We start from the raw sequence: 23,989 nt of genomic DNA on the forward strand, positions 1-23,989 counted from the left end.
CCCTCCAGGAGATCAATCAGGGATTATCTCACCGTGAAAGACAATCACGTATTCGCTTCTTCCTTCTTTCCAGATACTCGACTCTTCTAAGAACTACCTGAGTTGTAGTCTTCCATGGTGTTTGCCATCTCTAAAATCAAGAAGATTCGCAGTAATCTGCCCTTGATGCGGAAAAGCTTATTAATAGAGACGTATTTGTGAAGAAAATAGTTAGGTCTTGGTGCGGATATTAATATGAGGGATGTACACAAGTACAATAAACTTTTATAAAAATCAATTTTTGTAATCACGAACTCTATTATTAAAAAACATATTTAATAAAGCTGAAATCAAATAGAAATAATCTATATTAATTGAATTTAAGAGCAACGACTCTTTTAGGAGTCGTCATTCCCCCAAAAACTCCTTTTCGCAAAAGCTAGATTTTATTTGAACCGAAATTAGTATTAGCCATTAGGCTATTCGCAATAAATGCTTTAAATACATTTTGGTACAAAAATTATAGTTCTCCAATTTTTAGCTATATATATACACGGTCGTGAAGGGAATGAATGATGCCATTTAATAGTTTTACATTCATAATTTATTAGAAATTTCTCTCTCTCTTAGAAAAAAAAAGTCCTTTTTTTAATTTCTAATATTATTTTGAACCCCAAAGTCAGCTTCTTTATAAGTTTATTATATTCTCTCGATGGCTCAACCCATGCGATATTTGGCATCAGTTTCAGTGTGTGTCACTGATGTCCCACAAGTTCCACGTAATAGGGCCACTTGTCGCGAAACCGTAAACCCGAAGCTATCCCATCTCACAAACACCGAATATTATAATAATTAATAGTATTAATATTTATATTAATAAAGTTGAGCTCACTCTCTCTCTCCGTTACCACGTGAGGCATAGCTTCTCTTTTGTTTGGCTAAGGATTTCGATTTTTCCGAAGAATCTCCGACTTACAGTTTTCATCTTCTAATTTAGCTCTTTCGAGGTACGTCCCAATGGATTCAGGTTTCAGTGGCGTCGGCGATTCAAGTATTTGTCATCTTTTTGGTTGATTTTGATTTTAATTTTAATTACCGTCTGTCTCTTTTCATCGTTGGATTCGGTCAAACTGTTGAGTTTGGATCATGATTTATGAAGCCGATGCTTTCGAATTGCGATAATTAGGCTTGTAGCTTTGTAGATGATCTGTGACTGAGATTATAATTTTTGTTTGTGTGTGTGTGTGTGTGTGTTCAATCGTTCTCGGTTTAGTTGCTGGTGAAATTGAGCTCTTTGATGCCAATTCTCATTTGATTATTGGATTATTGGGCGAAGCTGTATTCTTTGAAATTAATTTATCGATGATTTAGAGTTCGCTTGATAAAATATGGGAAATTGAAAGAGTTTTTGAATGAAGAATTGGGGAAAGAGAGGGAAGATAAATCAAGTGAGGGATAAACCAAGTATTGTTCAATGTATATTGAATTAATAAAAGTAAAACTATTTCGTCTTACTATTTTTCTAATTAAGTTTTGTGTTATACCGATAGGGGTTTAGTAATTTGTTGATATGGCTTCGACGGCTCTGATATCTGATACCGAAGCTTGGAGTGGCTTGAAGGTAATTGAATGAAAGCATATATTTTTACCATAAAGATCATTGCTTTTCTTAATTTTTTTTAAGACTTTAACTAATTATATCTTTTCATCAGGGCCATGTTCAAGAGATCAAAAAGACACATTTGCGTGATTTAATGGCTGATGAAAAGCGATGCCAGTCTATGATGGTGTATGATAACAATACCCTTTTTAAGGCGTTAATCAACCTTAATTGTTTCAATAAATGTGGCATTATAATTTGTTAAGCTATACAATTAATATGCTATTACTTTTTTTGGTCATTTACAGTGTGTATGATGGGCTGTTATTAGATTACTCACGGCAGAATGCCACAGCCGAAACAATTGGAAAGCTATTCAAATTGGCAGAGGTGAACTTTTTTTATTATTTTTATTTTTGAACTTCTTAAAGTAATTTCTGTGATTTTTTAAAACTTTTTTTTTTAATTCAGGCAGCGAATCTCAGACAAAAAATAAACCGCATGTTTACAGGAGAGCCTGTAAGTCTAACATTTTATCTTAATCAAGCTCTTCCTCCTATGTTAATCGAAATCTAGCTTAATCGGGCTTTAATATGAACGCTGACTTACTTTCCGTACTATTAGAACGTTCTGTTATGTTCATTGTTGAGGTAAATTTTTTCGACATCCTTCAGATAAACAGCACAGAGGGCAGATCAGTTCTTCACGTGGCTCTCCGTAGTCCTCGAGACGCGGTTATTCATAGCAACGGGAAGAACGTGGTCACCGATGTTTGGAATGTTCTAGACAAGATCAAGGATTTTTCCGACAGGGTTCGCAACGGTTCTTGGGTTGGAGCCACGGGAAAAGCGCTCAGAGACGTTATCGCTATTGGGATCGGAGGAAGCTTTTTGGGTCCTTTGTTTGTTCATACAGCGCTTCAGACAGGTTTTGCTATAGCACAAATTTACTCTTTGAGCTCTTTTTTCTTTCAGTACTTTATTGTTTTGGATAATTAATCTGCGTTCAAAATACTTATTATGGTTTTAATCGGGTGTTATTTTCCAGATCCGGAATCTATTGAAGCAGCAGGAGGACGTCTGCTTCGATTGTGAGCGTTTTATTTGATTATTTTTTATATTTTTTTTTTAATTTTTTTTTTTTTTTCTGGGTGGAATCTAGAATCTCTTGGAACCACCTTTTTCCATAATTAAGTTGTCTAGTAGAAGAAAAAAAAATGTGTCTGATTATGATTTTTTTCACATCGAAATAATCAAGTAAGACTGTAAGACGTATTTTGCTTCAACAAATAGTAACAGATTGTTTGAGTCTTAATTATTTTAAATTAGTTAAATGGTTTTTTTTTTCTTTATTTTTTATGCGCGCAGTCTTGCAAATGTTGATCCGGTTGATGTTGCTAAGAGTATAGCAGGGCTAAACCCGGAAACCACCCTTGGTAAAAAGACAAGTCTTGTTTTTCCCCAAAAACCCACCTCAATGATTATGGTTTCTGATTCTGGGGTCTCTTTTGATTTGCAGTGGTTGTCGTTTCAAAGACTTTCACAACAGCCGAAACCATGTTGAATGCGCGGACCCTTAGGGAATGGATATCGTCTTCTCTCGGGTTCGTAAACTACTACGATCCAATGCTCCAAATTTATTTATAAATATACTCTTGTGGTTCACTTTTTCTCATATATCAACATGCAACCTTTGAGGCTATATCTGATTACCTCGCGAAACAGGAAGAAGAAAAAAACTAGTATTTTGGGGAATTCTCTTATTATTCGTTTCTTATCATCGGATATTCTAGAGCTTGTAATTTCGTTATATCTCTGGCATGTGATTTCTAATTTGTTCTCAGGCTGGACGCTGTTGCAAAGCATATGGTGGCAGTTAGTACAAATCTCGATGTATGTTTTTTTTGTTCTTCTCATTCTCTTGGTGATTTTTATTTTGTTATTGTCAGCAATAATGGAGAATCGGTTCTTTGCTTTATGTTGAGCTTGTTGTATCTTTCTTGCTTGCTTCTGTCCAGCTTGTGGAAAAGTTTGGTATTGATCCCAACAATGCATTTGCTTTCTGGGATTGGGTCGGTGGACGGTACAGTGGTAAGTGATTTTCTTTCTTGTGTACCAAGTTATTTCAGTTGATTTGTCTGCAATGCCTAAAGCCTCTTCTGATTCAGTGTGCAGCGCTGTAGGCGTGTTGCCGTTATCTCTTCAGTATGGTTTCTCAGTTGTCGAGAAGTATGTCACTCGTCTTTGTTTCTTCTTATTAGAATTCGTTTCGATATTTGGCAATGTCCCTTTTAAGCTACATGGTTATGGTTTTTTATTGGTGCATTTTCTTTTTTCTTTACTCAAGGTTCTTGAAGGGTGCTTCGAGTATCGATCAACACTTCAAATCTGCGCCGTTTGAGAAAAATATACCAGTAAGTTCCCAAGTATCTTTGTCTTGATATCAGGTATTATTATCAAGTAATTTTGGATTGGGTTATTTTAACCAATCTAGTTTCAGGAAGGATGACATATACTTCCAAGTAATGCTGCTCAGAATAATTTCTTGCTACATGAGTACATAGTGGATGCTAATTACCTTGATTACATTAATTCAAATTGTCAACTGAAAGTCACATCTCATTATTATTTTTTTTAAACGGAATCTCATTACTTTTAACAAGATTATTTATGACTCCACTGTTATTTTCAGGTTCTTTTGGGTTTGTTGAGTGTGTGGAATGTTACATTTCTAGGATATCCAGCGAGGGTAAGTGATTACATCTATTCTGGATTCTCAATTGTATCATCTTCAATGTTCATTTTTTTTAATCTCTGTCAAACTGACTCGGTGATTATTGATTAGGCTATTTTACCTTACACACAAGCTCTGGAGAAGCTTGCCCCACACATTCAACAGGTATTTTTTTGGGTCCATTGGCTATCTAGCCACATGAAATGTTAGAATTTTGAAATAGCCAACGTTTCGTTAATTTTTTGTAAATAGCCACATAAATTTATTTACGCTATAAAAATAACAAAAAATGCAGAGTAAATTTCTAGTAAATATGGTTATTTACGAAATATTTCCAACAGTTTTTGGCTATTTACAAAAAATTTACAAAACTTTGGCTAAAACACAAACACTTATGTTTATGTGGCTTATATCGCTAAATTTTTGTATTTTTTTTCCATGATTTTTATTTGCTTAGTTATTTTCAAATAGGCTTCTTCTTTCTTGGATCTTGACAGCATACATTTTTCTATTATTATTATTATTATTATTATTATTTTAGGTAAGCATGGAAAGTAACGGCAAGGGTGTGTCTATCGAAGGAGTTCCACTTCCCTTCGAGGCTGGTGAAATCGACTTTGGTGAACCTGGAACCAACGGTCAGCATAGCTTTTACCAACTGATACACCAGGTATGACATTTTTGTTTTCTAAAAGTAATATTTTTTTTTTTTCAGAAAACAAGAACATTGTCGATTCATTTCCATTACATCAATTTACATATATACTTCACTCTTTTAGGGGCGTATTATTCCTTGTGATTTCATTGGTGTCGTGAAAAGTCAGCAACCCGTTTACCTGAAAGGTTCATTTTTTACATCCCAAGATTTAGATTTTGTAAATTTCTTTTCCATAAATTATTATTTTATGCTAAAATATCGTGTATCTTGTGCAGGTGAAGTTGTGAGCAACCATGACGAGCTCATGTCCAACTTCTTTGCCCAGCCAGATGCCCTTGCTTATGGGAAGGTAATATTTTATTTAAAATAAAAATAAATAATAAAAAACTAATAGTAAAACGAATGTCCACGATCTAATTGAAGACTCTTTTTTCCCATATAGACCGTTGAGCAACTACAGAAGGAGAATGTTTCGCCAGATCTTATCCCTCACAAGGTGATTCTTTTTAGCCATACTTGTTTCCCAATCAATCCGATTCCGGGGAATTAAAAATATTAACTCGACACTGTTTTTTCAGACTTTCACCGGAAATCGACCTTCTCTTAGCATTATGCTACCACAATTGAATGCCTATAGTGTTGGGCAGGTTCGTGGTTTCTCTCTATATATCTTGTGTGCTCTTTTTTCCTTTTTTAAAAATTGAGCCCTTTAGGCCTGTCAATATATATATCAAGTGTGTAAAGAAGATATTGATTTCGTTAGCTAACACTACACGCACGAATTCCCAGCTGTTGGCGGTCTATGAGCATAGAGTCGCGGTCCAAGGCTTCTTATGGGGAATAAACTCTTTCGATCAATGGGGCGTCGAGTTAGGAAAGGTTTGTGTTGTTTCGGAATAACTTGCCAATGAAGATAATTATCTGAGCACATTTCTCACCAGAAATTGTTAATTTGCATGTTTTTTATTTTGCATATAGTCACTTGCTTCTCAAGTTAGAAAGCAACTTCATGCTTCTCGTACCAAAGGAGAACCTGTTCAGGGCTTTAACTATAGCACCACAGCCTTGCTCACAAGATTTCTAGAGGTTTGCGATATATTTATTTATTTATTTGCGTTCTCACATGAATATAATTATGATTATTATTACAAGGACTACGAAGATTGATCACATCCTTAAATTTAACTTTGCAGGGAAGTTCTGATGTCCCTTCTGATCTTCCAACACTTCTACCTCGGATATAGCTGTGTTGTCGGCGAATGAAACTCCGTTTCTGGTGTCAGAATCAAAATCAGATGTTCTACGTCACGTCGATCGCTGACATTCTACATCAAGTCAATTGCTTTGAAATTGTTTTTTTTTGTTTTTTTTTTCTTTCTTTTTGATAATAATGGTGGTTAAGTTATGCTTGCGATTTTCCAAATGCTGAGCATATTTTGGATGCCCCACAATACTTGTTTCCAAAAAATTGTTACACGGTGGAGTTGAGCTTGCTCAAACATTGCTTAAATGGCACGATGACATTGTAAAGAGTAATTTATTATCTATATAATGGTAAATTATTTGAGAAACATGAAATGTTGTGAATTATTCACAATCAGATTTAAATACATTTATATTCAGAAAGGTTAAGACAAGTGATATGTTTATATGAGAGAACAAGAGGAAAGCACAATCCTTTCAGGCTCTATTATACGCTGTGAGGAATGTTTTTCTGATATACTGACCCGAGTGTTTCAACTAATCTTTTGCAGTGTACCATAAGCATAGCCAATCACGAGCCCGAGAGCAAGTAAATATCTCGACTAAATCTTCTTACCTCGACATTATCTCCGGCGATCCACTTCTCGAGAATTTTCATACGCTTTTCTTCAACTTTCTTCAAGGGTTCGTAATTTCTAGTCCCGTTTGGCACTAGCCAAGAATTACTTTGCTTCTGGTTTGGTGTGGACGTTATACTTTGATCGAGTCGAAGTAGTAACAAGATTTGGATTATTTCGTTATTAGGGACAAAAAATTCCAAAGATAAAATAACTTACCTTCGATAATTAGAAATGCTCGACTCCTCGAAAGACTCTTCCCAACTGAATTGCCTCCAAGGCAAGCAGTTTAAGAGCCCGAAATCCTCAGCCAACACACTTGAGATGATGAATTTGGAGAGAGCTATCTTCTAAGTAAATGTCCCTCATAAAAGTAAAATACTTACAAAATAACACGTCATAATTCTCATTACACACAGAATTAGTAACAAGTTTCATGGAACTCGAGCCCTTGTACGTCAGCTGACCAGAAAAAGCGATCTTCATGCTCGACAAAGAAACTATAAATCTGTAAAATATACATTACATGTGAGAAACTTGAATAACCATACATCGTAAGGTACACTAGTGTTTTTTTGACACTTGAAACGGCCAAGTTATCCTTAAATTATAAGATCAGCAAAAAATTTCAGCATGTCATCGAAAATTTCCGTATGAATGGTTAGTGGAGGTTTCTTTACTTTTTCTTGATCGCTATATGCATCCTTGTGATCTGATAACTATAATCTTCATGGATTATTGCTAATTTTCTTCCCTCCTTGATTTTTTGTTTTCTTCTCATGTTTGTTACGTTCAAATTTTCTCTTAATTGCAATAAAATCTCAATTTTCTTCCATCTTGTCGTTTTTTATGATTGTCTTCGATTATCAAAATATCCGGTCATAACTACTACTTGAACATGTGCACATCATTTTCGTCTTTTAGCTTTTTTGAATTATCCATAATTATTGACATTTTGATTCATTATTCAACATTTCCAAGGTTTGTGCATAATTTTCCTTGGATGAACAATACTACAAAAATTAAATTTACAATGGATAAAACCGTTGAAGAAGGGTTCCACAACTGTACCAATGCAGAATCCTCCGAGCCAAAAGTTATTAACAAATATAAACGACTTAAATGGTTACCGTCTTAGAATATAAACTTACGATATAACGTATTGTTGTGTTAACAAATACATAAGTTATTATCAGTTTGGTAATTTTTTTTAAAATTTTTGTTTAGAATTCACATTGGCGTTTCCGTCAACAATTTCCCCGGCTAAAACAATAGAGGTTCATTAAAATTTTATAGGTGAAAATTGTTAATTGTGGCTGTTTTCTGTCATTTATCACAAAATGACATGATTAAGGCTTTTATGACGATTTTTTTTTTTTAAATTGTAAATAGTCACTTTTTTTAATTTTTATTTATGTTTACAATTTTTTAAAAAACTTGTTTACAGTTTTGGACTCTATTTAACTTCATTTACTGTTTAAAATTTAATTTGAAAGGAAAATAATTATTTATCATTTGAAAAACAATTATTTTTTTAAAGGATTTGAAATAACAATCATTTTTATAATATTACACTTATAGATATTATTTTTGTAATTTTTTTTGGAGAATGCAACAAGGTTTGAGTTACCGGAATAACTAGTGGGTTATCGCGTGGGTAATCACTTATCGTCAGGTTTGAGTAGCTAACGTGAAATACCTCTAAAATGAGTAAAATCAGGGTTTACCGTTCCGATACCCGTAGAGAATTTCGTAATGCAAAAAATCGGTCCGGCCCATTTACGAATTTAATAAAAATCAGGGTTTAATGCGAAAAAACCGAGCTTTATCGCAGTTCTAAATAAAAAAATAAAAAAAATGAAGGGTAAATTAGCAAAATAGCCAAATCAAACGTTATGATTTGCTATATAGCCAAGGTTTTGTAAATACTAAGTAAATAGTCACTCGGATGACGTGGCCCAATAATATGTTTTTTCATATCCGAAAAATTGCCCTTGTTGCGTTTGAATTTTGAATTTTATTTCAAATTTCGGATTATAAAACTTCCCGAAATTTTTTGAAATTTATTTCCTGATATAAGTGTGAACATGATTTAGTGTATTAATGATTCCCTTTATGTAGGAACTAATTTGGACGTGGCAGTTGCAATTTATTTGTTTCCTATTATGTATTATTTTCATATATTTACTGTTTAAATTATCTTGTCTTGTTTAATATTTAAATTTTTTTTTCCAACGCACATGAATGAATCAGGTCTATATGCTTTTTTTTTTTTTTTGAAATTTTAAGCTATTTTCGCACAGGTTTTCATAAAATTAATATTGTATTTACGTATATTTACTATCACTGTTATGCTGCAATTAAGCTTTTTGAACGTCAATGGCTGGAAAACCATAATCCATTGTCAGGTAGTGTAAATACAGAATGTAATCAACATGATTTACAAACTGTTTTCGGTAGACGGCGTTATTGTGAGCGTCTTATTTCTTACCGCAATTATTTTTGTTCTCGCCGTCGTGGATGAGTCATATAACCATGTTTGCAGTAAATACATGTTAATATTCCAATTTCATTAGATATAACAAATTCATAACTTGACATATTTAGCAGTAAATACATGGAAATATCTTCGTCACAACTTTTTAATTTAGAATAAAATCCATGTTTTTGAAAAAATCGAACCCAAAAACCCAAATTTATCTTTCCATCATGTGTAAATTTTTGTCGGAAATTAGTAAAACCCCTTTATTCCATAACCGCTACAAAAAAATCATGTTTTCCTTGATTATGTAAATCGATGAAGAAAAATTGTAAATACGAGTTACAATAGGTAGAAATCTATACATGCATACCATCTTATGATAAATGAACAATAATCCACAGATTCATTACGCAGAGGAAGAATAATAAGTAATACCATCTTATTTCATAACCGATAAAAAAAACACTTTTTCCATGTTTTAATGTGTAAATCGATGATGAACATTAGTAAATACGAGTTACAATCGGAATAAATTACACATGCATACATGTTTGAGATCCCCTCGCCAAAATCGGTAGTCGGAGAAGATTAACGCAATTCGTCGGAGAGAGTGACGCGTTTTTGAAATTTTTTTTTGGGAGAAATTTTTTTTTTCTTAATTACCGAGTGAAAATCGGTTGTGAAATACGGTTTTAAATCTGCAGTAATTACTCTCCATGATTCTCGGAATCACGTTTTTTTTTTAAAAAAAGTCAACACCTGTGACTTATGGGCGGGAAATTATTTGGGCTTTTTTGTAAATTTAGACGTGTATTAAATGATATCTGGCTATTTACTTAGTATTTACAAAACCTTGGCTATTTAGCAATTTCAAAGGTTTGATTTGACTATTTTGCTAAATTATTATAAAATAAATTGAAATATCGTATACCGAGAACGACAGCCGGGTTGAGTTCCGGGTCAACAGAGTCGGACATATATATGGGTATCGGATTTTATTGATCGTATCTATCGGCGAAACAATTAACGGACAAATCAAATGTACACCCAAGCGTTCGCCACCACAGCAAAGCATCTGTGTTTATCACACAGTCCTTCTTCTCACACTCGTCACGCAAAACGACTGTCGTTTCGTGTTGTGGCAGTGTCTGCTTCGAGCCCTAGCGACGGTGAATCGGAGGCCAAAGCTTCCGGAACCACCGCGAGAGGTCGGAGGCTTCTCAGGCTCAGGGAAGACAAGAGAAAGAGGGAATTCGATCGACTCCACAACTATCCCTCTTGGGCCAAGTCTCTCTCTCTCTCTCTCATTTCTAAGTATATGAGTTAAGGATTTGTAAGTAAGCTGTTTGTTATTATTTCTTCTTGACAGAGTTCTTGAAGAAGCTTGTAGAGATGACGATGAGCTCCGAGCTGTTCTTGGAGATAGCGTTGGAAACCCCGAGCTTATGAGGAAAAAGGTAGTTAATTATTATTATTATTATTATTTGTCAGATAATTATTAATCCTAGAGTAGTAAGCCATGAAAACTTGTTTTTTCCATCATCAAATGTCAGAGGTTTTATGCTTAGAAAACATCAGCCCTTAGGCTTGATTGTAAATATGAATTTTATTGTTAGTTATTGTGTTCTTTTTGATGTATTTTGAACCGGTTAATGTGTTTGAGTTTTGAACTGTCTATTTCTTCCGCTGCGCTTTTCCGCTTAAAACAGTGGCTAAGATATATATATATATATATATATATATATATATTTTTTTTTTTCATTCTAAATTTTACTCTAGATTTAATTGGCTAAGTGAGGTTATGTTTGCTTTTCATTTGAATTTCACACACTAATTTTTTGTACTTTTTTTTTTCCGAGTATATCATATCATTTTAAGAGTGACATTAACGAGGGTTTAGGAATGTGGCACAGATCGAAGAGAGAGTACGGAGAAAGGGAAAAGACTTCACCAAATCGAAAACAGGCTCTGTTCTCTCTTTCAAAGTTAGCTTTAGAGAGTAATTTCTCTCACTCAACCATCTTGCCTTTTATATTTATCTCTTATTATTTTGGAAATGCTTTCTAACTCTGATTTGTACTATTGTTTGGTGTGGTTGATTTTGCAGCTTCAATCCTATTGATTCGTATATATGGTTTGAACTCTACGCTGCACCGTCGGATCGAGATGTTGAGCTTATCGGGAGTGTAAGTTCATCATCGAACCATGTTCATCATTGCTCTCTAGATCCAAAAAAAAAAAGATGAAAATAAATTGTTAGATTATGTTTATAGCTTCTGAAATATTTAGCAGCCTGTATCTTAGGATAGTTGTTATTTCAGAGCATACTGTTAGGATGTTAGTAGAATGAAACATTAAATATTTCTGATGAATAAACTCAATTGCAAGTGCTTTATCCTGCGAGTTTTCTACAAGTATCACTCTATATTTAATTTTTAGATGTTTGCCTTATTCGTTACAGAGTATGAAATCATGTTTATGACGATGGATGCGCAGGTTTTCCAATCGTGGTATGTTATGGGTCGTTTGGGTTCGTTTAACTCTTCCAATCTTCAGGTTTGGATCTTAAAATATCTCTAGTAACACAAAACCAACTTAGTCTGTTTGGATATTCACATAACTGTCATTAATACCCACACGGATCATCTGCATATAAATCAGGTGACGTATGAAGTTATGTACATTTTGACTAAATAAGAGTAGACTAAGTTGAAGATCAAAATTACAGACTGAAATTTCTAGACTAAGTTGTGACGTAGCCAGTAAGACACGACAATGCCAAGTCTTTCAATTATAATAAGAAAGTTAGTCGGAATATACTTAGCATGATAAACATAAAGGGAAAGTGTTGACAGCTGGCGAACGTATCGGTGTAGAAAGTTAGTCAGTTTTGGCAAAAACACCTGTATAAGAGACCTGAGCATCGCCTTCATTTTTGTAATGAAAAGGTTGTTTGTGATGAAAATATGAAAAGAGGCTAATAGGCAAGTGTTCGACAGCTGGCAAACGTATCGGTGGAGTTTGATCCTTCGTACGATGAAGTGAAGGGCTCCAAAGCGATGCCCTCGTCGTTCCATGACATCGGTGATGTCGAATTTCAGGATAATTGGGGCCGAGTCTGGTACTACAATCTTATCAACATCTCTCTTTTATATATATAACTATTTTCAGAATACGGCGTGTTTGGCTTCAACTTTGATAAACCGTTTTTTTTTTAATAAAATCAGAGTTGAAGAAAACTATATTGAGAACATCAATTGATGTTTTCTAAAAAAGTAAATACATACGTTGATCTTTAGTGATGAATGTCTTTGCAGGGTTGACCTAGGTACATCTGATCATTTTGGCATTGACGTGCTTCTCAACTGCTTGACGGTCTTGAGTTCAGAGTGAGAAATTAATATCACAACATTACGTTCTATTTTTCCTTTTTTTTGTTTTTTTTTGTCTTATTAAACACGTATTGTTTTGTTATGGGATTGACAGGTATTTAGGAATCCAACAAGTAGTTTTTGGAGGTCGAAAGATTGGTGATTGGGAAGAAGGGATGAGAAATCCGGAGTTTGGATACAAGTACTTCAAAATATGAAGCTACAATTGTTACATCTTTGTATCTACAAAACTTCTTTCGTGTATGTGCCTAATATTTTTATATTTTGAAAGATGAGCTATCATTGTCTTGTCAGTTTCTTCTGTGCTGTCCCAATGTGAACAAGAGACCCTAAATCGAAAAAGGAGAACTAATTATTGGATTCTTTTCTTGCATGCGTTGTTGCTCTACCAATGGAAAAAAAAAACTCAAAAAGCTCATTAACTCGACGAAGACCAAGACCAGCCAAAATAAAGAGTAAACAATTGAAGAAAATAATACCGCGTGATATCTCCTCGTGTTGTGTGTACATAAGTCATTGGTCTTGCTCTGTGCCTTCTTTTATGTTGCTACGTTTTACGTTAGCTTTATTTTTTAGTGCAAGTTGTTTGGAAAGATGTCGGTCTTCATGCTCCTACTTCTGGTGAGATATCTTTCATTCTGTGTGCAAACAGTATTTCGGGCAAGTTTCCAATATTGACAGATTGTCTCGCTGGTGACTTTATTGCAAGATATTCGTGTGAGGCTGGGTAAATAAACCCTAGATACACTTTCAGGTCTGTACAGCTGCTATAAAAGCCATGCGCTTCCCCCTTAGCAGCCTCGACGCTTTTGATAAAATACTTAGAGCTCCTAGACGTGCAAGACCGGCGGATTGGGAGGCTTTGTGTTTTGTTAAGAGCAGTGTATTCTCTCAAACACTATTCCAGAAAGATTGAGTGTCTGTGAGAGTTGGGTTCTGTGTTTTCGAGATTGAAGGCTCACGATCGTTTGAAGACTGAAAGTCATCCGAGCATAGGCGGTTGCTCGAAGAGTGGAATTGAGGCGGAGCTCAAATCTAGGGGGAGTCCCTGGTTTAGGTATTCACTGGTGGTAATAGTCTCTAGGTTTTATTGATTTGGTGATTGTAATCATTTTAAACCTTGCATGTACTATTGACTCCAAGATAGTGAAATCATTTTCACTGGCAGAGTGCCCCCAGACGTAGGTGTATTGCACCGAACTGGATAACCATATCGTGTGTATTCTTTTTATCGCACTGATTGTTGTTTATCCATTATCTGTGTTCAAGCAAGTTGTCGGACACATTGTCAACACTTTGTGTGCGACATCTTGTCTTTGTGACTAATCAGAATTTCATTTGGTATCAGAGCAGGCACCTAGATCTATTGGTGGTTTCCTGGGTATTTCTTTTCTGATTACCAGATATGGATAGTTCCAGAGAGGGAGGTTCGGTCAATTGCCCTTCAGTACTTGATGGAACCAACTATGGTTACTGGAAAGCCCGCATGATCGCCTTCATGAAATCACTTGATAGCAGAACTTGGAAGGTTGTGATACACTGGTGGGAAGCCCCAGTTACTATTGATGACAAAGGAGTTCCTACAGGTTCAAAACCCGAGAAGGACTGGAGCCCTACTGAAGATGAGGCATCTCTGGGTAACTCTCGTGCTCTCAATGCCATTTTTAACGGGGTTGATAAAAATGTTTTCAGGCTTATAAATACCTGCACAAGTGTCAAAGAAGCCTGAGAAATTCTTGCTGTTGCCTATGAGGGAACCACTAAAGTCTGTGAGCAGAAGCTGCAGTATCTTACAACAAACTTTGAAGCTCTCACTATGCTTGAAGATGATTCAGTCGCTTATTTCAATGTGCGCATTCGAGATCTTGCCAACGAATCATACTCTCTCGGGAAACCCATGACTGATGAAGATTTTGTTAGGAAAACTCTGAGGGCTTTAAGCCCAAGATCAAAATGAAGATCACGGCAATAGAAGAAGTCCATGACCTTAAAACTCTGAAGTTTGATGAACTCATGGGATCCCTCATGACATTTGAGCTTTCACTCCCCAAGATGGAGAAGAAACACAAAGGAATGGCCCTCAAAAGCTCTATTCATGAACAAAAGGAGCAGGTATAATCGGATTCTGACAATGAAATTGACGATACTGTAGCTATGCTGGCCAAAAATTATAGCAGAGTTATGAAGAGACTCAATCAGATGACTGGGAAGAATGTCTCCCAAGATGTCAAAGACAACCTTCAATAAAGATTCCAGAAGAATGCTAACCCTCACAGGAACGGTATAAGTGGTGAACGCTCTGGAAAAGGCAAAGGCATTCAGTGCCATGAATGTAAAGGTTTCGGACATATTCAGAAGGAGTGTCCCAACTTCCTCAAAAAGCAGAAAAAGGGATACAACGCCACTCTGTCAGATGAATAAGAAGAAGATAGCGACTCCGACCAGATAAGTAACTTTGTGGCCTTCACAGCTTCTATTCCCACTCATACTCGTGAATCTATTAATGAATCTGGCGAATCCTCTCATAAATTTGTTATAGATGAGGAACTATCTGATGATGCTATGAATGATGCGTACAATATTTTACACACCAAATGGGTTGAAGAGTCCCACGTTCTTGACAAGCAGAGTGCTCTTATCCTCTCTCTGACTGAAGACAAGACAATGCTCTTAGAAACCATTGTGGATCTGAAAAAGGAAGTCAGCCGCCTAAATGGAGAGCTGGACCAGATGACTAAATCAGTCAGGATGTTGAACTCCAGCACCGACAGCCTTGACAAAATCCTTACCATCGGAAAACCTGTAAAGAACATGAAGGGGCATGGATATACTCATGATGCTTCCTCATCCCACACTACCTTTGTTCCCCAAAAGCCTGCTAGCCAGATGTCGCAAAACATGCCTCAAACATCTGGTGATGACAAGTTTCAAGATCAACATCAACGACATCCTTCTGGACCAAGCAGGTCTCTTGTCAACAGACCTCGTTGGGTCTGCCATCATTGTGGTCGAAGGGGCCATATTCGACCCTTCTGCTATCGATTATACGGGACGAATCTTCATCAGCATCAATCCACTCACAGGAATACTCTTCCTCGCCGTCGACCCTCGACACGGTTGGAATGGAGAGTAAAAGACACATCCTACCATGCCAATATCGCGTACACATCTATGAGTGCTTCCACCGGTAGCGACTGGTACTTCAATAGTGGTTGCTCTCGCCACATGACAGGTGATCATGCCTTCCTGACCAACGTAAAACCCTACTCTAACTGTCATGTTACCTTCGGCGATGGAGTGAAAGCCAAGATTATATGTAAAGGTCAGCTAAATTATCCTGGTATGTCTTGTTTGACTGAGGCTTTATTGGTGGAAGGTCTTACTGCTAATCTTATCAATATTAGTCAGCTCTGTGATTTGAATTTGCGCATCAATTTTACTCGTGATAAGTGTGGTGATAAATGAGAAACATGATGAACTTATAAAAGGAACCAGATCTCGTGACAACTGCTACATGTGGACTCTCACCTCAAACGGTCAGGTCAACAATTGCCTTATGACAAAAGTATGAAATCATGTTATGACGATGGATGTGCAGGTTTTCAAGTCGTGGTATGTTATGGGTCGCTTGGGTTCATTCAACTCTTCCAATCTTCAGGTTTGGATTTTAAAATATCTCTAGTAACACAAAACCAACTTAGTCTGTTTGGATATTCACATAACTGTCATTAATACCCATACGGATCATCTGCATATAAATCAGGTGACGTATGAAGTTATGTACATTTTGACTAACTAAAACAGTAGTATTCAAAATCATAGACTGAAATTTCTAGACTAAATTGTGATGTAGCCACTAAGACACAGCAATGCCAAGTCTTTCAATTATAATAAGAAAGTTAGTCGGAATATACTTAGCATGATAAATATAACGGGAAAGTGTTGACAGCTGGCGAACGTATCGGTGTAGAAAGTTAGTCAGTTTTGGCAAAAAACACCTGTATAAGAGACCTGAGCATCGCCTTCATTTTTGTAATGAAAAGGTTGTTTGTGATGAAATTATGAAAAGAGGCTAATAGGCAAGTGTTTGACAGCTGGCAAACGTATCGGTGGAGTTTGATCCTTCGTACGATGAAGAGAAGGGGCTCCAAAGCGATGCCCTCGTCGTTCCATGACATCGGTGATGTCGAATTTCAGGATAATTGGGGCCGAGTCTGGTACTACAATCTTATCAACATCTCTCTTTTATATATATAACTATTTTCAGAATACGGCGTGTTTGGCTTCAACTTTGATAAACCGTTTTTTTTTAATAAAATCAGAGTTCAAGAAAACTATATTCAGAACATCAATTGATGTTTTCTAAAAAAGTAAATACATACGTTGATCTTTAGTGATGAATGTCTTTGCAGGGTTGACCTAGGTACATCTGATCATTTTGCCATTGACGTGCTTCTCAACTGCTTGACGGTCTTGAGTTCAGAGTGAGAAATTAATATCACAACATTACGTTCTATTTTTCCTTTTTTTTGTTTTTTTTTTGTCTTATTAAACACGTATTGTTTTGTTATGGGATTGACAGGTATTTAGGAATCCAACAAGTAGTTTTTGGAGGTCGAAAGATTGGTGATTGGGAAGAAGGGATGAGAAATCCGGAGTTTGGATACAAGTACTTCAAAATATGAAGCTACAATTGTTACATCTTTGTATCTACAAAACTTCTTTCGTGTATGTGCCTAATATTTTTATATTTTGAAAGATGAGCTATCATTGTCTTGTCAGTTTCTTCTGTGCTGTCCCAATGTGAACAAGAGACCCTAAATCGAAAAAGGAGAACTAATTATTGGATTCTTTTCTTGCATGCGTTGTTGCTCTACCAATGGAAAAAAAAACTCAAAAAGCTCATTAACTCGACGAAGACCAAGACCAGCCAAAATAAAGAGTAAACAATTGAAGAAAATAATACCGCGTGATATCTCCTCGTGTTGTGTGTACATAAGTCATTGGTCTTGCTCTGTGCCTTCTTTTATGTTGCTACGTTTTACGTTAGCTTTATTTTTTAGTGCAAGTTGTTTGGAAAGATGTCGGTCTTCATGCTCCTACTTCTGGTGAGATATCTTTCATTCTGTGTGCAAACAGTATTTCGGGCAAGTTTCCAATATTGACAGATTGTCTCGCTGGTGACTTTATTGCAAGATATTCGTGTGAGGCTGGGTAAATAAACCCTAGATACACTTTCAGGTCTGTACAGCTGCTATAAAAGCCATGCGCTTCCCCCTTAGCAGCCTCGACGCTTTTGATAAAATACTTAGAGCTCCTAGACGTGCAAGACCGGCGGATTGGGAGGCTTTGTGTTTTGTTAAGAGCAGTGTATTCTCTCAAACACTATTCCAGAAAGATTGAGTGTCTGTGAGAGTTGGGTTCTGTGTTTTCGAGATTGAAGGCTCACGATCGTTTGAAGACTGAAAGTCATCCGAGCATAGGCGGTTGCTCGAAGAGTGGAATTGAGGCGGAGCTCAAATCTAGGGGGAGTCCCTGGTTTAGGTATTCACTGGTGGTAATAGTCTCTAGGTTTTATTGATTTGGTGATTGTAATCATTTTAAACCTTGCATGTACTATTGACTCCAAGATAGTGAAATCATTTTCACTGGCAGAGTGCCCCCAGACGTAGGTGTATTGCACCGAACTGGATAACCATATCGTGTGTATTCTTTTTATCGCACTGATTGTTGTTTATCCATTATCTGTGTTCAAGCAAGTTGTCGGACACATTGTCAACACTTTGTGTGCGACATCTTGTCTTTGTGACTAATCAGAATTTCATTTGGTATCAGAGCAGGCACCTAGATCTATTGGTGGTTTCCTGGGTATTTCTTTTCTGATTACCAGATATGGATAGTTCCAGAGAGGGAGGTTCGGTCAATTGCCCTTCAGTACTTGATGGAACCAACTATGGTTACTGGAAAGCCCGCATGATCGCCTTCATGAAATCACTTGATAGCAGAACTTGGAAGGTTGTGATACACTGGTGGGAAGCCCCAGTTACTATTGATGACAAAGGAGTTCCTACAGGTTCAAAACCCGAGAAGGACTGGAGCCCTACTGAAGATGAGGCATCTCTGGGTAACTCTCGTGCTCTCAATGCCATTTTTAACGGGGTTGATAAAAATGTTTTCAGGCTTATAAATACCTGCACAAGTGTCAAAGAAGCCTGAGAAATTCTTGCTGTTGCCTATGAGGGAACCACTAAAGTCTGTGAGCAGAAGCTGCAGTATCTTACAACAAACTTTGAAGCTCTCACTATGCTTGAAGATGATTCAGTCGCTTATTTCAATGTGCGCATTCGAGATCTTGCCAACGAATCATACTCTCTCGGGAAACCCATGACTGATGAAGATTTTGTTAGGAAAACTCTGAGGGCTTTAAGCCCAAGATCAAAATGAAGATCACGGCAATAGAAGAAGTCCATGACCTTAAAACTCTGAAGTTTGATGAACTCATGGGATCCCTCATGACATTTGAGCTTTCACTCCCCAAGATGGAGAAGAAACACAAAGGAATGGCCCTCAAAAGCTCTATTCATGAACAAAAGGAGCAGGTATAATCGGATTCTGACAATGAAATTGACGATACTGTAGCTATGCTGGCCAAAAATTATAGCAGAGTTATGAAGAGACTCAATCAGATGACTGGGAAGAATGTCTCCCAAGATGTCAAAGACAACCTTCAATAAAGATTCCAGAAGAATGCTAACCCTCACAGGAACGGTATAAGTGGTGAACGCTCTGGAAAAGGCAAAGGCATTCAGTGCCATGAATGTAAAGGTTTCGGACATATTCAGAAGGAGTGTCCCAACTTCCTCAAAAAGCAGAAAAAGGGATACAACGCCACTCTGTCAGATGAATAAGAAGAAGATAGCGACTCCGACCAGATAAGTAACTTTGTGGCCTTCACAGCTTCTATTCCCACTCATACTCGTGAATCTATTAATGAATCTGGCGAATCCTCTCATAAATTTGTTATAGATGAGGAACTATCTGATGATGCTATGAATGATGCGTACAATATTTTACACACCAAATGGGTTGAAGAGTCCCACGTTCTTGACAAGCAGAGTGCTCTTATCCTCTCTCTGACTGAAGACAAGACAATGCTCTTAGAAACCATTGTGGATCTGAAAAAGGAAGTCAGCCGCCTAAATGGAGAGCTGGACCAGATGACTAAATCAGTCAGGATGTTGAACTCCAGCACCGACAGCCTTGACAAAATCCTTACCATCGGAAAACCTGTAAAGAACATGAAGGGGCATGGATATACTCATGATGCTTCCTCATCCCACACTACCTTTGTTCCCCAAAAGCCTGCTAGCCAGATGTCGCAAAACATGCCTCAAACATCTGGTGATGACAAGTTTCAAGATCAACATCAACGACATCCTTCTGGACCAAGCAGGTCTCTTGTCAACAGACCTCGTTGGGTCTGCCATCATTGTGGTCGAAGGGGCCATATTCGACCCTTCTGCTATCGATTATACGGGACGAATCTTCATCAGCATCAATCCACTCACAGGAATACTCTTCCTCGCCGTCGACCCTCGACACGGTTGGAATGGAGAGTAAAAGACACATCCTACCATGCCAATATCGCGTACACATCTATGAGTGCTTCCACCGGTAGCGACTGGTACTTCAATAGTGGTTGCTCTCGCCACATGACAGGTGATCATGCCTTCCTGACCAACGTAAAACCCTACTCTAACTGTCATGTTACCTTCGGCGATGGAGTGAAAGCCAAGATTATATGTAAAGGTCAGCTAAATTATCCTGGTATGTCTTGTTTGACTGAGGCTTTATTGGTGGAAGGTCTTACTGCTAATCTTATCAATATTAGTCAGCTCTGTGATTTGAATTTGCGCATCAATTTTACTCGTGATAAGTGTGGTGATAAATGAGAAACATGATGAACTTATAAAAGGAACCAGATCTCGTGACAACTGCTACATGTGGACTCTCACCTCAAACGGTCAGGTCAACAATTGCCTTATGACAAAAGTATGAAATCATGTTATGACGATGGATGTGCAGGTTTTCAAGTCGTGGTATGTTATGGGTCGCTTGGGTTCATTCAACTCTTCCAATCTTCAGGTTTGGATTTTAAAATATCTCTAGTAACACAAAACCAACTTAGTCTGTTTGGATATTCACATAACTGTCATTAATACCCATACGGATCATCTGCATATAAATCAGGTGACGTATGAAGTTATGTACATTTTGACTAACTAAAACAGTAGTATTCAAAATCATAGACTGAAATTTCTAGACTAAATTGTGATGTAGCCACTAAGACACAGCAATGCCAAGTCTTTCAATTATAATAAGAAAGTTAGTCGGAATATACTTAGCATGATAAATATAACGGGAAAGTGTTGACAGCTGGCGAACGTATCGGTGTAGAAAGTTAGTCAGTTTTGGCAAAAAACACCTGTATAAGAGACCTGAGCATCGCCTTCATTTTTGTAATGAAAAGGTTGTTTGTGATGAAATTATGAAAAGAGGCTAATAGGCAAGTGTTTGACAGCTGGCAAACGTATCGGTGGAGTTTGATCCTTCGTACGATGAAGAGAAGGGCTCCAAAGCGATGCCCTCGTCGTTCCATGACATCGGTGATGTCGAATTTCAGGATAATTGGGGCCGAGTCTGGTACTACAATCTTATCAACATCACTCTTTTTATATGTATAACTATTTTCATAATACGGCGTGTTTGGCTTCAACTTTGATAAACCGTTTTTTTAATAAAATCAGAGTTGAAGAAAACTAATATATTGAGAACATCAATTGATGTTTTCTAAAAAAGTAAATACATACGTTGGTCTTTAATGATGAATGTCTTTGCAGGGTTGGCCTAGGTACATCTAATCATTTTGTCATTGACGTGCTTCTCAACTGTCTGACGGTCTTGAGTTCAGAGTGAGAAATTTAATATTACAATGTTACGTTCAATTTTTCCTTTTTTTTATGTGTCTTATTAAACACGTATTGTTTTGTTATGGGATTGACAGGTATTTAGGAATCCAACAAGTAGTTTTTGGAGGTCGAAAGATTGGTGATTGGGAAGAAGGGATGAGAAATCCGGAGTTTGGATACAAGTACTTCAAAATATGAAGCTACGATTGTTACATCTTTGTATTTACAAAACTTCGACTTTCGTGTATGTGCGTAATATTTTTATATTTTGAAAGATGAGCTATCATTGTTATGTTAATTTCTTCTGTGATGTCCCAATGTGAACAAGAGACCCAAATCGAAAAAGGAGAACTCATGCGTTGTTGCTCCACCAATGAAAAAAATGAAAAAAAAAAAAGTTCATTAACTCGACAACCCACAAGACCAAGACCAGCCAAAATAAAGAGTAAACAATTGAAAAAAATAATACCGCTTGATATCTTCTCGTTTTGTGTGTACATAAAAAGTCATTGGTCTTGCTTTGTGTGGCTTCCTTTATATTTTAAGGAGGTGATTTATAGCAAATTTCAAACACAATTTTAAATAGGGAAATTGCCCTATCTACTACCAAATCACTAACTTTTTCCAATTTCCCACCAAAATCATAATTTGGCCAAAAATGTCACTAATCCCAATGTACAACTACCCTTTTACCCTTCACTTAAATTTTTCTTACAACCCACACCAACTCTCAAAATCCCGCTCATATCTCACATTAATCCATGACTCTTCCTGTCAATCTCTTTCTCTCACTCTCTCTTCTCTCTCTCTCTCTCTCTCTCTCTCTCTCTCTCTTCGCGTCAGTCTTTTCCCGAGGACCCAAGAAACCCAGGTGCCCGAGGACCAAGTCTCTTTCTCGCACCAACTCTCTAAAACTCGAGGACCCAAACGCCGACGAGGACCCAAAGCCACCAGACCCAAGAAACCCAGGTGCCGAGGACCAGCTCTCTTTGTCGCACCAACTCTCTAAAACTCGAGGACCCAAACGCCGAGGTGGACCCAAAGCCACCAGACCCAAGAAACCCAGGTGCCCGAGGACCAGCTCTCTTTCTCGCACCAACTCTCTAAAACCCGAGGACCCAAACGCCGACGAGACTCAAACTCCAGATTTAGTCCAAGATCAGGTCGCGCACAAGGTTCGTTTCGCTTTTTAGGATATTTTTTTGGGATATTGTTTGGGTATGTTAAGAATCTTCAGAGTTCATCAGTTCTTTAGGATATTGTTTGGGATATTGTTTGGATGAACAGATTTTAGGTGTTTGGGATGAATCTACAGAGTTCATCAGTTGTTGACATTAGATGTCAACAGTTGACATCCACTGTTGACATCTAATGTCAACAACTGATGAGAGAAATTGACATTTAAACTCTACAGAGTTCATCAGTTGTTGACATTAGATGTCAACAATGGACGTCAATTGTTGACATCTAATGTCAACAACTGATGACCTTAGGTGTCAATTTCTCTCATCAGTTGTTGACATTAGATGTCAACAGTTGACGTCCACTGTTGACATCTAATGTCAACAACTGATGAACTCTGTAGAGTTTAGATGTCAATTTCTCTCATCAATTGTTGACATTAGATGTCAATAATGGACGTCAACTGTTGACATCTAATGTCAACAAATAATGAAGACCTTAGATGTCAATAATCAGTTGTTGACATTAGATGTCAATAATGGACGTCAACTGTTGACATCTAATGTCAACAACTGATGAACTCTGTAGAGTTTAGATGTCAATTTCTCTCATCAGTTGTTGACATTAGATGTCAATAATGAACGTTGTTGATACTAATATGCAGAAATGTCAGAAAAACACTCCATTGAATCTCCGGTGACAAGCTATGACGACTTCGAGCCCCGAAAGAGAAAATTATATAAAAATGAGGTACATTTTGATGCCAAGCAAAGCTGATTTTCGGTTATTATTTTTTATGATTGTAGACATTCATACCTATAATTGTAGACAATTACTAAAATTGTAGTCAATTGATGTTAATAAGGCAAGCGGATCGGAACTCGGTGATGCACAACTCACGGAGTTTTAAATGAGCCAAGCTGAGTACATATGGTACTTGGATACTTTTTGTAGTGAGACTGAATCGGGTCCGATCACGTCTCTCGAAAGGGTTATGAAAGAAATCATCGGAGACGATTGGGAGACTCCGTTGAAGGAAAAAGGAGATTTTATGGAAGTCGTGCCCAAGGGGACACGACTGTTTATGCTGAAAAACCCAGAGAGAGGAACTTCTCTATTATAGGAGGATGAGGATCAACAAGAAATGAGTCTGACGATGAATTCCCCACATCAT

General features: G+C 37.0%; 2 protein-coding genes across 2 annotated transcripts; both read left to right on the top strand.

The window, feature by feature from the left end:
* Window positions 1–839: 839 nt before the first annotated feature.
* Window positions 840–6,548, top strand: LOC149394324 (Sugar isomerase (SIS) family protein). The gene is made up of 23 exons (XM_089616815.1): window positions 840–986; window positions 1,530–1,600; window positions 1,692–1,768; window positions 1,888–1,969; window positions 2,051–2,098; window positions 2,254–2,506; window positions 2,627–2,669; window positions 2,947–3,014; window positions 3,098–3,182; window positions 3,423–3,471; window positions 3,597–3,669; window positions 3,747–3,807; window positions 3,926–3,992; window positions 4,271–4,327; window positions 4,424–4,477; window positions 4,854–4,982; window positions 5,092–5,155; window positions 5,246–5,319; window positions 5,413–5,466; window positions 5,549–5,617; window positions 5,760–5,849; window positions 5,949–6,056; window positions 6,164–6,548. The coding sequence occupies exons 2-23, from the start codon at window positions 1,550–1,552 to the stop codon at window positions 6,212–6,214; spliced, it is 1,707 nt and encodes a 568-aa protein (XP_089472941.1). The 5' UTR covers window positions 840–986; window positions 1,530–1,549; the 3' UTR covers window positions 6,215–6,548.
* A 3,726-nt stretch (window positions 6,549–10,274) lies between these two features.
* Window positions 10,275–17,523, top strand: LOC149394325 (structural maintenance of chromosomes-like protein, putative (DUF3531)). Its single transcript, XM_089616768.1, is given in 9 exon segments — window positions 10,275–10,559; window positions 10,642–10,729; window positions 11,186–11,271; window positions 11,380–11,458; window positions 11,769–11,828; window positions 16,759–16,812; window positions 16,814–16,881; window positions 17,077–17,148; window positions 17,247–17,523. Coding segments are annotated over 9 exon segments (858 nt in total). The 5' UTR covers window positions 10,275–10,311; the 3' UTR covers window positions 17,350–17,523.
* Window positions 17,524–23,989: the final 6,466 nt, after the last annotated feature.

Source organism: Urtica dioica, chromosome 6 (genome assembly GCF_054948205.1).
Source record: "Urtica dioica subsp. dioica isolate 48M chromosome 6, U.dioica_male_clone48M_v1_H2, whole genome shotgun sequence".
Taxonomy (NCBI): Eukaryota; Viridiplantae; Streptophyta; class Magnoliopsida; order Rosales; family Urticaceae; genus Urtica; species Urtica dioica.

What these genes read in the sequence shown, in the direction of transcription:
- LOC149394324 (XM_089616815.1), top strand. Translation starts at nt 1,550, where the DNA reads ATGGCTTCGACGGCTCTGATATCTGATACCGAAGCTTGGAGTGGCTTG. An exon ending in TTCTAGGATATCCAGCGAGG is followed by an intron (nt 4,328 to 4,423) that starts GTAAGTGATTAC and finishes ATTATTGATTAG; the next exon opens with GCTATTTTACCTTACACACA. An exon ending in TTTACCAACTGATACACCAG is followed by an intron (nt 4,983 to 5,091) that starts GTATGACATTTT and finishes TCACTCTTTTAG; the next exon opens with GGGCGTATTATTCCTTGTGA.